Below are 14578 nucleotides of genomic sequence, written 5' to 3' on the forward strand. Positions count from 1 at the left end.
TCCATGTCCTCCAACTTAGAGACAAGGATAGAACAGTCAGACAGCACAAGCCACTATGACAGATGAAAGGAATAAGGGGGAAGAGGCCATGGTCTCAGAGCATGATGCCTCCCCTGTATTTCTAACTACAAACTGGACCGAGCACGATGCAGAAACAGAAAAACCAGCCATCTGATTGCCTCTCACTTGCCAGGCAAAGGCAGATATCTCCTTTGTCCACCTAATAAAGCAAATTTGTAAAATACTTTTAAATTCACAATTTGAAGTTTCATATAATGCAGTGTGAGGCTTTTTGCTTGTTTCGGTTTTTTTTGTGGTGGTAGTTGTTTTGGTTTTTTGTAAATATCGAGGGCTTCTCTAATTAAAAAACACTTATTAAGAACTCATTACACATACAAGGTCAAACCTGAGAAAAGAGCATATGCACTTATTGGCTGGTGGAAAGCCATGCACTTATTCTCTGAAAACAAACAATTCAAAATCCCTGCTTATGTATCTGTGTGACAAGTTCTGAGCACTCCCTCAGTCCTCATGAAACTAGTGAGTTACCAGCAAGTCCAGCAAACAGTTTGTTCATTTGGGTACTTAAAAGGCAGCAGCTAAGTCCTAAAGTTTGCCTGTCCCTCATTTAGACATGCCAACACTTAGGACATTCTCATCCTCCTCCTAACTCGCATCATTTTTAATATGTGACTGTTCCTTGTTCAAGAGCCACAGTTTCTCTTTATGATGCCCATTAAAAATGACAATGTACTAGACTATATGTTCCATTTAGGAAGAGGGGAGCTAATAACTTTGTGGGGCTCTCTGAAGATTCAAACAACTGTTCTCATTTCACAGCTTACTGATTCTTTAGAAGCAACAGAAAGTCCTGGAAATAAAACAGCAGTACTTAATAAATTGTCTCTCTCTCATAGGTATTAAGTTTTTCTTATGCCCAGACATGAAAACCACCCCTATGGATGATCAGCTTAGAATTATGGAATAAGCAGTTCTGACCAACTACAAGATATTGCTTTTTTGCCTTTCCCCTTTTTAAATCTGGAACTGCTCTTCACAGTTTCTCCTGAACTGCACTCTGAGTCAAAAGGCAGTTTACAATTTACAAATTCACATAACGTCTGCTTGCCTACAGACACTATTTATATAATCTGACTTGCAAGATACACCTGTTACATAGGACAGCCTAACACATAACAGGTCACCTGCAAACACAAACCAAGTTTAATTTATGTGATGTCACAGCAGCAAACTGCTCAGTAGCAGACAGGGTTGAACCAGACTCTCTTGAGCTTCCCTTGAAGCTTCAAGATCACAGCAAAGTCAGTCCAGTTCCTTGGGAGGGTTGAGACTCCTCTGAACTAACACACACCTGTGTGACCAGGCCCCTTCAGAAACAAAAGGGAGCTGGAACAAAGCATTCTGCAACCCAAATGGAGCACAAAGGACAACAGTTTCAGTACTAATTTCAGAGTAGTGCAGCAAATAAACACCAGAAACTCTTTTCCCCTACCACTGCTGTAAAGTTTACAGGCCCTTCATATTTTTATTTACAAAACAATGCTACAAATCTTGGATGCTACTGTTCACGCAATTTCTCTTTCAGAGCCACATGCTTTCTCTCACACGGTTCTTCTTCTACAAGCACTTACAGAGGAAAAAACTCCTCAGAAATCTAATTGTTAATTCTCTTTGTCTGGTAGCTTCTTGCAGTTCTGGAGACTGATAATTGCAAGTGCAGATACTTCACTTACAGTCACAGCAGTTTTTTCCAAGTTGAAGCATTACTCATTTTTTAAAGAATCAGGAAATTATCCCTCAGATTTAACTTATTTTGGCCTTAGCCAAAGGGTTTAATACATTGTAATACAATAAGTGGGAAGCAAGACACTGAAAAGAAATGTATTTAGATTCAAAATAGAGTATTTGAAGTTCAGAAAAGCGTACTCGGACAATGTCTTCCCTTTTTCTTCCCCCAGTTATAGTCAGGGAACAAACATTAAAAGAGCACCTCACGCAAAGCTTGGGAAAGCCCCTGTAAAATTTTTTCTCTTGGCTAGAAACTAGTATTTGCAAAAGGATCTTAGACCAACAGGGGCTACTGCCTTTATCTCCAGCTGACCCTAACTGGCCCTGAATTGTTCTGCCACCCATAGGCACAGAGCACTCTCAGGAAGTCAGCACTTCCAGCGGTGACCCCACACCCTGTTTCTGGGTCAGCGCAACACCAGGAGAAACTGTGCATCACCAGTTACGTGGCTTACAAATAAGTAGTGAATTAATGTCCCAGCAGCAGATCCTCACACAGAGGCTACAGCTGGTCCTGCGCTCCTCTGAGATCAGGGGAATCCTGCCTTGAACAAGCAGGCCAGTGGGTTCACGGTGTCCCACCACGACAGCCAGGAGCAAGGCTAGAGGAGGAGTGAGCACTGCAGCTCCTGCAAGGAAAAAGGAGCACCGGGGTAAAAGCACATGGTCATTTCAATCACCAGATTGTTCCTTTTTCCTCCCTCCCCTCCAGTTACAAATAAAGAAAATATTCTATTTGATTTTAATAAGACAGAGGCTATTTTAGACTGTCATGCAGAATTACAGTTTGTAATACAACAAACATCCAACTTGCCATCGATACAGCTCTTGTGCACACGCATCATTTGGTACAGGCCAGCGGCACATCGAAATATACCAAGGTTAGAAGCAGCTATCAGCATAGCACCTCCCTTTAGCACACCCACGTTATTTTACTGGGTTAGTTCTCCGGCAGCCAGGAGCCACCTGGACTTGCATGTCTGTGGCAGAAAAGAAACAAGCAAAAGGTAACGTATAGCACCAGACTTTAAGGAATAGCTTCTGTCTTTTCAAATAGACCACCAGTGCACCTCAAACTGAACCAAAGCACTCTACCACCACCTCCTTCAGTACACTGAGGAACCTGAAAAATGTAATCTCTGTTTTGCCTGTGGAATCCACAAGCTTTGTGTTAATTTTGCAGTAGAACTCCCTATTCCAGTGGTTAAAAATTGATCCATGTGTATTAGCCATTAGAGTTAAGGAGAGCAGGCAGAAGAGACAGAACCGGAAATTAATGAATTTCAGTCAGCAAGGGTTACTTTGTTTTCTACTTCGACTCTTGAACAACACAGCTCAAAAATCACTTGTAATAAATTCCTCATTAAAAGCATGACTTCTGCATGAGCTAGAGCATGCATCTTTCAAATATCCAGTCTTTTTTCCTAAGTATCAAAAAATTATAGAAAACTCCACCCAACCAGATCATCTTTTATCTGGGAATAAGTTTTGTTCATAAGGCTCCTTTTCCAACCTTCAAATGTCATTCTTTAAATTTAGCTACATCACGTCTCAAATATTAAAAAATTACCAAGATCATAAATCTTTTTGATCTATATGCTAGGAGCAGGCTTCATCTTACCTAGTTTTAAGTGTTTAACAGACAGTTGCCTAAATCCAAGTTGTGCTCTCTTCTGCATCAATAACAACAGAAGAGGTCCTTTTGGGGGAGATCCATCTGCTATCTTCAGATACCATGAACTCTCTGAACATGCCAACTTCACATTTTTCACCAAAAGCAACCCCAGAAGACCACCTTAAGCTGAAACAGTTAGTTATTAGATACCTATAGCAGGGTGGAGGGGATCCTACCCTTGTTTACAACACTCAGAACACTCTTAATACTTTTACTGGATTAACTAATTTCAGTTCCTTTAGTCTCCCAATAAATAAGATTCCCCTCTCTCTCAAAAAAATATTATTTTACCTCTTCTCTGAAGCTCTGTGCTAGGAGTCATCTGTTTATATGTCCCAGAAAAAAACTTGGCTTTTTGGCTAGAGGAAGACACTGGACACTCATGTATCTAGAGTATGATGGATGCTTTGTTCTTGTCTCTAGGGCTCTAATGTACAGCCAAAATTTCAGTGTCTGTTGCATCCAAACTGACCAAAACTAGTGGCAACAAAGCATTCACATATAGCTGTTAATAGCTTGAGTTTTAAGAATTCAGAATCAGTACCACTGGTCATTGATACAGTCAATTCCTTAAATCTTACCCAAAATGCCTATCAGATTTCTAAACTAAAAAGCTGTACAAAAGGAGCAGGATCATAGCTTAAGACAAATCCACAGGGATATGTGCTAAAGGGGCCCTAGGATACGAGAAAACTCAGTCTTTTCATCGGTAGTTTGTATTTGTATTGTGGCTTCCTGGTTTTCAGCAATTAATCTTAAAAAGGACAGTGCTCTTTCATACCTTACCATTTATGGTTACAGAAAGCTTTGTAATAGGGAACTAAGTTAGGAGTTCAGCCACAGCAAAGCAAACTCAAGTATAGGAAAGGAAAAAAAAAAAAAATCCCTTTCAGCTCTAAGTTCCACTACTATCCCAAGTCTGTCACATAACAGAAGTTTTTTCATCAGAGAAAGAAGCATTTCATCAAAAACAGTAAGTATATTTCTAAGCAACCATTTTTCCTTGGGAGCATGCAATAGCTTTGGGTTTTGAAAAGTACAGTGTTTTGAAAAGCAATGATCTAAATCGGCAGCACTATGGAGGACAGCCCAGCTAGCCCACATGCTACAGAAAAGTTATTCTCTCTTTTGTAACTGGAATCAATCTAATAATTCTCCATAATTATTAGCAAAGGTGACAAATATTTTCACAAACAACAGAAGCTTAGGAGTCTGCAGCCCATATGAGATTATAGCTTTATTCATTTTAATGGTAAATACACCTTTACTCTTAGGAGTTCCATGGCTTCGGGCGTTCAGCATTCCTCTAAAGGCTCTGCTTGTTTCCTTTAAGTTAGAGAGGAACCAGGCACTTGAACTCCTTCAGGCTTCCCTGAAATCTACTCTTAAATTGATTCATTCTGTGCAGCCCTGTACTGCACAGAATACAAAAGAAGCACTCTAGAAAAACTTCAGAACTGCTGAACTGAGCAAGTAACTTTTTTCTTTTTTTCTTTTTCTATTTTTAAGAACCACAGACAGCTTTAAAAGCAAACAGAATTACTCTTAAAAAATCGTTTTTAAACAAAAAAGCTACCTTTAATTCACTCTAGAGTCAGATCAGGTAAACAGTTCAATAGTAAAGTAAAATGATACAGCATATTTCATAAAATAATTATAGTTGTATCATGTTACACAGTCAAAATATTGCTGCTTCAGGATTCCAAGACAGCTGCACGAGTACATGACAGAATCTTATTTTCTGTGCACATTTCCATCGAGGTTGAGCACCACAGTATTTGTGGTCCCAGATGCACAGAATGTTTTTTAAGTAATGGGTTCTTACCAATTTGCAGTGAACAAAACTGGTGTTCCCTGGCCCTAGCACCCCTTGCAAAGGCAGATCTGCCATAGGCAAGAAACGCACATAAACGCTAGCATATGAATTGGAGGGCAGGGAAAGGGGAAACAAGTGCCAATGCAAATGTGGTTTTGACTTCAGGCCTGTTTCCCGGGGTGTAAGCAGTGGGGCGGTGGATGAGAAAAGTATGAGGGCAGGATTGGAATGGAAAGGAAAAACAATCTAAGCAGTGCTAAAATTGGAAACAGGTAGGCAAGAGTGAGTGATTGAACTAATTTATGCAGAGACAATAAATACGTAAGCTGTACAGCTCTGCCGCAGTAGCACAGCGAGTATAGAGATCATTTATAGATCTAAACCTTACGATTGCCTTCTGGTTCCCACAAAAAGTACTTTACCAATAAACTGACAATAAATACTATGCTCCTCTTACACACCCAGCAAAGCCAGTAATTTTTATGTTGTCTATACGAGGTGATTTGAGAATAAAACTCAATGGGCATTTGACAGGAGAAAGCAAATGGTTACTTTGCATGCAGGGGCAGCAGAGGCCAAAGCTTCCAGGCTCGTTTAAAAAATCCTCATCACTTTAGAGATGCGTGTGACTTGCATCACACTTCTTGGCATGAAGTAGTATTAGCACTTGATGATAAGCTGAGAGCAATACATAAACACTCACTGGAAATTCACCATATGGTGTAGGATAAGCCAGCTCAAAAAAAATTAACATTAAAATGTTAATATTTATTCCCAACTTAAATTTGAGTGAAGGGTTTAGCACCCTTTTTCTGCAAGTAAGCAAGATGAATTCATCAGTGTTACCGATACTGCCAGACCCAGTTAAGAGCAGCCTGAACACGAGAGAGGGGTCCCATCCAAACTCAGAGGTCACGGCACTGGCAATTCCTTGAGAGATGGAGGAGAAGACAGGGACTTCCCACCACGTATCAAAACACAACTACTAATCAAAACAGGGAACTCTGTTCCAAAGTGGAGCAGATGGCATCCTTAGCATTATCACCAGCACCTGTCAATGCAGAGATTAGACACTGAAAGTGCACAGCTAATGTGCTGTACAATTTAACTAGTTTGAAGATTAGGGAGAGGGAACATTATGAAAAAGATCTGGAGCTTATATTTTCCTCCTAATTATGGAGGCACCCCACAATCTTCAGTGCAAAAGATACATTCAGATTTGCTCTTAAAGGCCGGACTAAAACCCACACTATACATTTCAACATCTTCCAACTCAAATAAGCTCAGAGGTCAATCAAGTCCTCTGCAGTGCTTCATTTTTCAAAGCTTTAATGATTTTGTCGGAGAAAACACTTAATTAGCTCTTTCAACAGTCCTCCTAATATACATTGACAGAACTAGGAGAAAGAAGATAAGAATTTTTAATCTGAAAAATATTTACTTTTTAAACACTGGGGAAATTCCAAATAAATGTTTTTTTCTATATGCATGCAGCATTCCTTTGTCTTGAAATAGCCAGAAAATGCAGGATTTTCAATACAAGAACATAAAAATATTTATACATGAAAAAAGAAAAAATGAGTGCACGTGGGGTTTCCTTCACTAACTCTTAAATTATTCTGCACAGGCATGGTATTACAGGTATTTCTGGTCTTCTAAATTTTAAAACATAAAAAAATGCATCAGGAAGTACGTATATAGGTTTCAGGGACCACATTTACAGCTAATCTTGTGCAGGAACACAACAGTGACACGACCACCTCTGATTTACCCTGCCTGAAGACCTAGCCAGTTATTTTTTATGTTTATAGAAGCACTCAGTGAGATATTTTTAGACCAATCTTTCTTGTTAACATTCTCCGCATAAATCATATGTCCTTATTCTCTCTGGGTGGAGCAGACACATCTGAACTGGGGGAACAGAGGCAAAAAGGAGCCCACACAGAGAACCAGCGTCAGGCCGCCTGGCTGGTGTCAGGATGGGGAACAACGCTGCACATAATGCCGGGAAAACCTCTTGGCCACTTGTGAAATTTTCCAGTTTACACATACAAACTCCTTATGTGTCTTAAGAGGTAGCCTGGCAGGTCTGATTACCCCAGTATTTCTCAGCATGACTGGGACAGCTATGCAAACACTATGGTTCATCTAAAACTCAACAGATTAACAGCACTAGGCCACTAAAATTTTCTACAAGTCATGGTGGCAGTACCCATCTTTCACTTTTTCATTTCCCACAGAACTAATTAAAGACGAATCATTGTTACTGTATGTAAGAATTTTGTGCTAACACAACTTGCCCATCACTAGCTTCCCACTGTGTTATGAGGAACTGCCACTCAGGTACTACACAGTCTACGGGCCCAGGCTCCGAGACCGATGATGTTCCTTTATTCCCTTTTCCCCTCTGACCAAGCTGCACAATAGGTAAAGGAGTGTCAGTTTAGTGTCAGGGCTTAAGGTGCTGTGTTGTACAGTGTTCCAGTATTTTAAATATTTTTTAATTCTTTGGTTTTTGAAAATGCTATTTCCACTTCCTCCCCACAGAACTAAAAGAAATGACAGAAGTTTCCAAGGAATGGTCACTACTGACATTTGCCCAAGTTTCCTTGCAGGGTGCACGTACCCCTGCACGTGGTTACACACAAATACTCCCACACAGCACGAGCATGCTGACAGTGCTTGATGCCAGATGTTCTATTCATAGCCCCATAGACCAAGAAAAACACAATACACTCTTGTTTAAGGGCATTAGCTCACATTCTGTATTAAACTCAAGTGCCAGAAAGCAAGTAAGGTTCATCATATGGCAATCACCAAATTAAGATGCTTCTTACAATGCCAGTGAATTATACATGATCATCAGCAAAGCAATTCCTCTCAAAATGCTGTATGCAAAATTCAGACTGGATATGGATGTTTTATTTAAAGTGGAATTAAATATGGAACTGGACAAAATTCAATATTCCAACAACAGTAACTACTTTTGTCCCTAGGGTCACCTCAGAACAGCCTTCCATTTTGGTATTATGCACTACCAACTTCAATATATACACTTCAGAAGTTCTGTAACTAGCCTCAAGTTATGCTAAATGACCAAAGCTGTTTTACTGTCCACAGACTGCTATATTTTTATTGTTAACAACACTAACATTCAGGTGTTACAGTAGTCTAAAAACAGTAGTATTTCAATGTTCAAATACTTCCTTCCTTTGATCGTTAAACAGTCAAAGTAAGGCACTTTTACCAGTGAAAAATAGAACTAATAGTAAAGTTAACAACATTCAGACTATACTTATGTTTTTTTGAGAGATGATGGTGTCTTAATCTCATCTTTCACCAAACTCAGTGTTACCCTCCACCCCCAGTAACACTTCACATGTCTGACAGCTTGGGGCAGCTGGAGACCACCTACTCATGGTCAACCTGAAGAGCCTGTTGCTAACTTTGCGCTGTGCTTGTCTTATACTGGATATAAACTTAACTCTTGGGATTTGCTCTGTTGCTTAGCTGAACACAGGTGGATTTAGGCAGGGACCACACCATCCTGAAGGCCAGCCAATATGGATAAAGATTAAATAGCTGCACTCACCTGGAGCTGAAATCCTGAAAACGCACCAGCTACTGCATGAAGCTGCACACCATTGTCTTGTACATGAGAACAGGACTGAATCCTGTTTCGCCATGTATGTAACATATTTTCCCTTTGTCCTTCTGCTCTGCTTTCCTTCCTTCTCCCCAAAAACCCCACACTAATCTTGCCAGTCCTGTCATTTGCCATAACTTTGGCAAAGTAAAGGAGTCAAAAGGAGCCCACTCATAACAAAACACAGTAACTTTTTAAAAAATTATAATTTTTACAAAAATAGGACTATTTCACCATGGGATAAATTATATTTTAGAAACTTTTTACACTGCTTGGACACCTGTAGCCAATCCTAGTTATGTTTTCCCTCTCCTTTCTGTATTTTATTTTACACCAGAAAGGGATTGTTCCGATTTCACAACTCTAAATCATGTTGGGAAAAAAGTTAGTGACTGCACAGAAACGAGGGGAGACAAGAGCCCTGTGCCTGGGACTGGGAATGGTTGCCTGCTCCATGATGATGTACTTTTTTATTGGGATCACCATTGTGCCATTCTACACTAAAAGGTAATAACAGTAATTTGTTTCTGAATATAAAGCTATTTCTTTTTCCTGTCAGCAAATACAATTATTGAAACAGCACCAAAATATACATCAGTACGTTGTACAATGAATAAACAACATGTTCTTGAAGAGCTCATAAGAATTTAAGACCGAAGAAAAGAGAAAGAAAAAAAGTGAGTTGAAGTGATCAGGCAATTACTGGTAAGCACAACAACGAATGATCATGCTCAGGGTGAGAACGGAAACAGACTCAACCAAAACATTTACTATGAAAACATGTAAAAGAAAAAGCAACAGTGCTTATCAAAGCTTGATAATGGAAAGCTAAGTCTTGCAAAAATGAAAAAAAAAAAAAAAGCAAGATTTTCCATGTGCAGGAGAGTGTTTTCAATAAAAATATAAACTTGCGTAACATAAGTAATGGTGAAATTGCTCAGGCAATAATGTGTATCTTACTGCCAAACCCACCATCATAAGAAACTAGCACCTTCAACAGCCCAATCTACAACAGCAAATGATGCAGAATACAATGAATGGTGAGGAAGTTGCTATTACCCACGTTTTTATTTCATATTGCAAGTTCTGCCTCCACACACAAAATCAATTTGCAAAAAAACCAAACTAACAGGACAGAGTGTAGCTCAGTTTTTCATGCTTGCAGATTTTGATGGCAAAAGCAAGTACATCCACTTCATTCTTCTTACTAAAAGCACCTTTAAGCTCAGAAATGTTTGAAAAATATTGTCTTTAAAACAGAGCAATTAACATTTATTTTATGTATTTTACAGCCTCATGATTACCTTACAAAAGATATTTGCATATAAAAAAATTCATTTCTTAAGAACTGGAGTGTGATTATTTATTTTTTTGCCAAAGTGTACTGCTGTGAGCAAAAGCTTACTTTAGTGTCAGTAATAAAAGAGTAACTTTGAGGAAAAGGCAATAGTGACAGCAAAAAAATAACTTTTGCCAGACAAAATCTTGCTACTTATTCATGCGAAAGGTCTACATAGTAACGAAAAGGAAGGGAGGGGGGAACGTGGGAACTGATCAGAGTTTTTAGAATTATAGGATGAAATTAGTCAAAATATTTCTGAGACATCAGAAGCTCCACTATGTTCAGCCACATTTCAAATAATAAGGTCAAGCTTTACCAGCATGTTGCGCTTGCAAATATTTACTACCAGACATTACAATCCATAGCAATTTTTCCTTTCTTGAATAACACTTGAAGCTGATTACAAAGGGGGTTAGAATCTAACTTCAAACCACAGAACACGTAACAACCAACAACCACCACCAAAAAAATGCTTTCCTATGGCAGCCCTTCTGCAGGTGCAGCCCTCGATTCAGGGTGGGCAAAGTTCACCACACCAGGACTGAACAGCTGTGAACTCGACCCATGCCACCACTCACAGCTGGCACACACGGATGCATCTCCAGCATGTCACTCATAACTGGTGCTGCTAGAGTTTTTCAAAGCAATAGCTTTTGTTTTGTTTTTGTAGTGTTTGGACAACAGAAACTGTGTGCAAAGTACTCAAAGTCAACATCATGGACAAAGTTCTCTGCCCAAACAGCGAAGGCTCAGAGGATGAGGATGTCTTTCCTTATCCCTGTCTCCAGGTGTGGGTTAATCTAACAGCGTCAGGACAGGAGGTTATGCTCTATCACACTGAAGATACACTGGACAAAAATCCCAAGGTACTTGCAACACAGATTGAATAATTGTTCTCTGCTACTATCTATCATCTTTGAGAAGGAGGGGTGATTATTTTTAAACCAACGATAAGAAATAGTGTATAAGCTGTGGTTTGCTCAGTTGCTTGTTGAATTACCACAGGAGAGACCTGAAGTTAAAAACTGTCCCAAGTAAGAGCACAAATCCCAATTTTACTCCCATTTTAGGCATGTGATATGAAGCAGGTAATAAAGAAAGCAGAGAAAGGAAAAAATGAGGGTACTGTTGGGAACTTGACGCACACTTTAGACAGAAAGGAAAAACAAATCAGTACTTTTGGAAGATGATCATCCAGAAAATTCATTTGTTTTCAGTTTGGTCTGGCCAGCATTGCAGCAGAAACCTGGACTCATGCAGAAAGCAGTGGTGCTATAGGAAGCACCTGTGCAATGCAGAGGTGCTGGGTATTGCAGCAGAGGACCCTGGATCGGTCGTTTTAGGGATCTCTTCCCCAGAGGATCGGTGCAGGACATGGGTGGGACAGAAATGGGGGTGCACAGTATTAATTTGGCTTTCGAGGTTTGTGAAAGATCGGGGAAAGGGAAGCAGTAGGTTGTTATCCTTTCACTTCTGCTAGTGTTTCTACTTGGGAATCGGCAAAGAGCTCAACATCTTTAGGCTTGCTCCCGCACAACCACAAGTGCTCCTGCAAGTACACTGTCCCAAGAAAAGTCAGGTTTAGTTTAGTTCCAAAACCACTAGTATTTCACAGGCCTTACTCCAGCTCAACACTCTCTAAGGGGACGTAAAGAGAAATTCAGATTTTGGATGCCCAAGACCAAAGCACTTTCAGAGTCAAAAAACACAAGCATGCTCAGACTACAAGTGCTCATCTTCTTGAAGAAATTATATAGATTAGAGTTGCACACCCTGCGAATCTGATAGCATAAAACACTTAAGCTTAAGAGAATGCCTATCTTTATAGTGACTATCTCAGGGAAAGCTACATACAATGAAGTAGCAAAGCAGAAATTATCTGTTATAGATTGAAACAAGAGTCTTGCTCCTCTTGCAAAAGGAGGCGAATTTCTGATTTCCTTCCAACTGTTGCACTACTGCAAGTACAAGCCCTCAGGTCAGGAACTGTCCCCTTCTGCCTTAGCCAGTTTCCAGCTTAAAACACCTAAATATTATTATGTATGCAAAATAATATTGCAGGAAAGAAGCTCATGAATAGCAACAACAAAAAAATGAGTGCTTCAAAGTCTAATAGAGTTTCTACTGAAGACTAAATAACTTTGCATTATTGCTACAGGTTCTGTGTTACGAGGACAAGTAGGAAGTGTCCAACAGCCATGCTTTCCTCTTATTTGTCTACAAGTTACAACCAGAGGTGCACAGTGAAGGAATTTTTTTTTCCTGCACACTGACAAGCTGGTTGTGAATTTCTGCACAACACATTTCTGCTGTGGTGGTGCCTAGAATCTCTGTTCAGAATCTGAGCTTGGCACTGTAATAATAAAGTGAACGTTCCAAAGACCTCAGTTTTATTTCAACTTCATATTATTGGTTTCCAACATTACTCCAACCTGTAAATCTGCAGACTGGGGCACAGACATACTGACAGAAACAGGGAAGCATGGCAAACAGGTTATGGACATAAGAAAACAAAAACAATCTCCAGGGATGCTAGCCCAACCACAAAAGATTTTTTCGGTATAGTATGTTTCTTTTACTCAACCTGACTTAATTACAAACCCTGTATTTGAATACCTGGTATAATGAGTCACCTTGATTTCTTCTTCCAGTGCTCGTACGTCCCAGACAAGTTGGAGAACTCTAAAGAAGTTAAAGCACGAGTAGAAACAATTGCAAGCAATTTCAAAAAATACCAGACTTTCCCATGCTACTATGACCCAGGAGGAATGCAGACCAATGTCATTTTAAGCAGACTTTATCCCCCGAAAGGCCTCCTCTTTGCTTTCCTTTGGCCTACACTCATGTTTACTGGTGGATGTCTGATCATTGTTCTGGTGAAAATTAGTCAGTATGTTTCCATGCTTTCTGCTTGGCAGTAGAAAATAAATATCTAGCACAGATTGTTGTGAGATATTAAAGTGCCTTTGTTCTGCCTGTCTTCATCTGCATTTTGTGACTTTCAATATACCAGGTGTCAATCCAAGGGCAGGCATTCCAGAAAACCGAATAGCACCCACTGCGGATGACAACCCATTACATGACAGCAAAATATAAAATTGAGTCCTAAATATAAAATTGATTGCCTGAAAATACCTCATAAGAATGCAGACTGAGTTACTATCTATTGTTTCCTTGGGTTTTCTAAGGTACAGTTGCTTTACAGACCTACAATTCCAGTTTACTACTAAACTCATTTCAGACAGGGTCCTAATCCTCTGTCTGATTGAGACCTGTGGGTGCCAGATCCATATACATCATGACTGGCAGACACACCTTTATATGCTTCATTACTGATACAGTATGTATTCATCACACACACTTCTTATCTGTCAAGAAAAGAAGTTTTGTTATGGTCCAAAGAGATAATTTGTTGTTGTGGATCTCTCTGATTTTGGGAAAGGGGAAGGGGAAAAACACCTGAAAACAAAATAATCACACACAGACACTACGAAGTTTGCACTCTAAACATCTATCACCAATTGTACATAGTCAAATATATGCATAAATTATAGGATATAGTAAAGAAACTTATCTTAGAAGTAATTTTTTATATTTAACTCAAATCTTAGCTTTGCTTTACTTTGAAACAAGTGTACCACTCAGGGAAGGCTACCTGCCTGCTCTTTGCATATTGTTGGGTTGGACTTGATGATCCTTGAGGTCTTTTCCAACCTTAATGATTCTATGATCTTGTAAAACTATTAGGAAAGGAGGTCACAATATAAAGAACACGATTACATAATAGAAAACATCCATGATGTCTTACTAAATACAGTAATCTAACGTAACCACAGAAGTTTGCATGCTTAGCACAAAGATATTTCACAACAGAGACATGTGTGTGTTTCTAGCACCAAGACTCTTAGGAATGCTCTGATTCAGGTTTTGACACATTTTCTGTTCTCTGAAAATAATTCTCTCAGCCAATTTTCATATTGTTACAGGATACAGGAGGAATATAAGATAACTCTTGCATGCTGTATTTGACTGGAACTGGGGATGCAAGTTTTTTCATCACACAGTTGATGAACCACTTAGTAGCTATCATCACATGCATTTCCCCCCATTACTAATGAAACAGTGTCAGAATTTGTTTTTCATCATGATCAGCATATCAGAATTAGACCAAGATAGCACAAAATAGCAGTTATTAACATCAGCAACACTTGTTCAACATGCAACCTGACACCTGTTGAAGCTAATACACTGTACTGGTACCAAAGGAGGTGAACAAGCTAACTGTAAATA

The 14578-nt window shown here is 39.4% G+C and overlaps 1 protein-coding gene across 1 annotated transcript; it reads left to right on the plus strand.

Annotated features, from left to right (window-relative positions):
- The first annotated feature begins 9316 nt into the window (after positions 1-9316).
- KCNMB1 (potassium large conductance calcium-activated channel, subfamily M, beta member 1) lies at positions 9317-13209 on the plus strand. The gene is made up of 3 exons (XM_010078328.1): positions 9317-9453; positions 10959-11154; positions 12940-13209. The coding sequence occupies exons 1-3, from the start codon at positions 9317-9319 to the stop codon at positions 13207-13209; spliced, it is 603 nt and encodes a 200-aa protein (XP_010076630.1).
- Positions 13210-14578: the final 1369 nt, after the last annotated feature.

This window comes from Pterocles gutturalis, unplaced genomic scaffold (genome assembly GCF_000699245.1).
Source record: "Pterocles gutturalis isolate BGI_N339 unplaced genomic scaffold, ASM69924v1 scaffold46938, whole genome shotgun sequence".
In the NCBI taxonomy this organism is placed as follows: Eukaryota; Metazoa; Chordata; class Aves; order Pterocliformes; family Pteroclidae; genus Pterocles; species Pterocles gutturalis.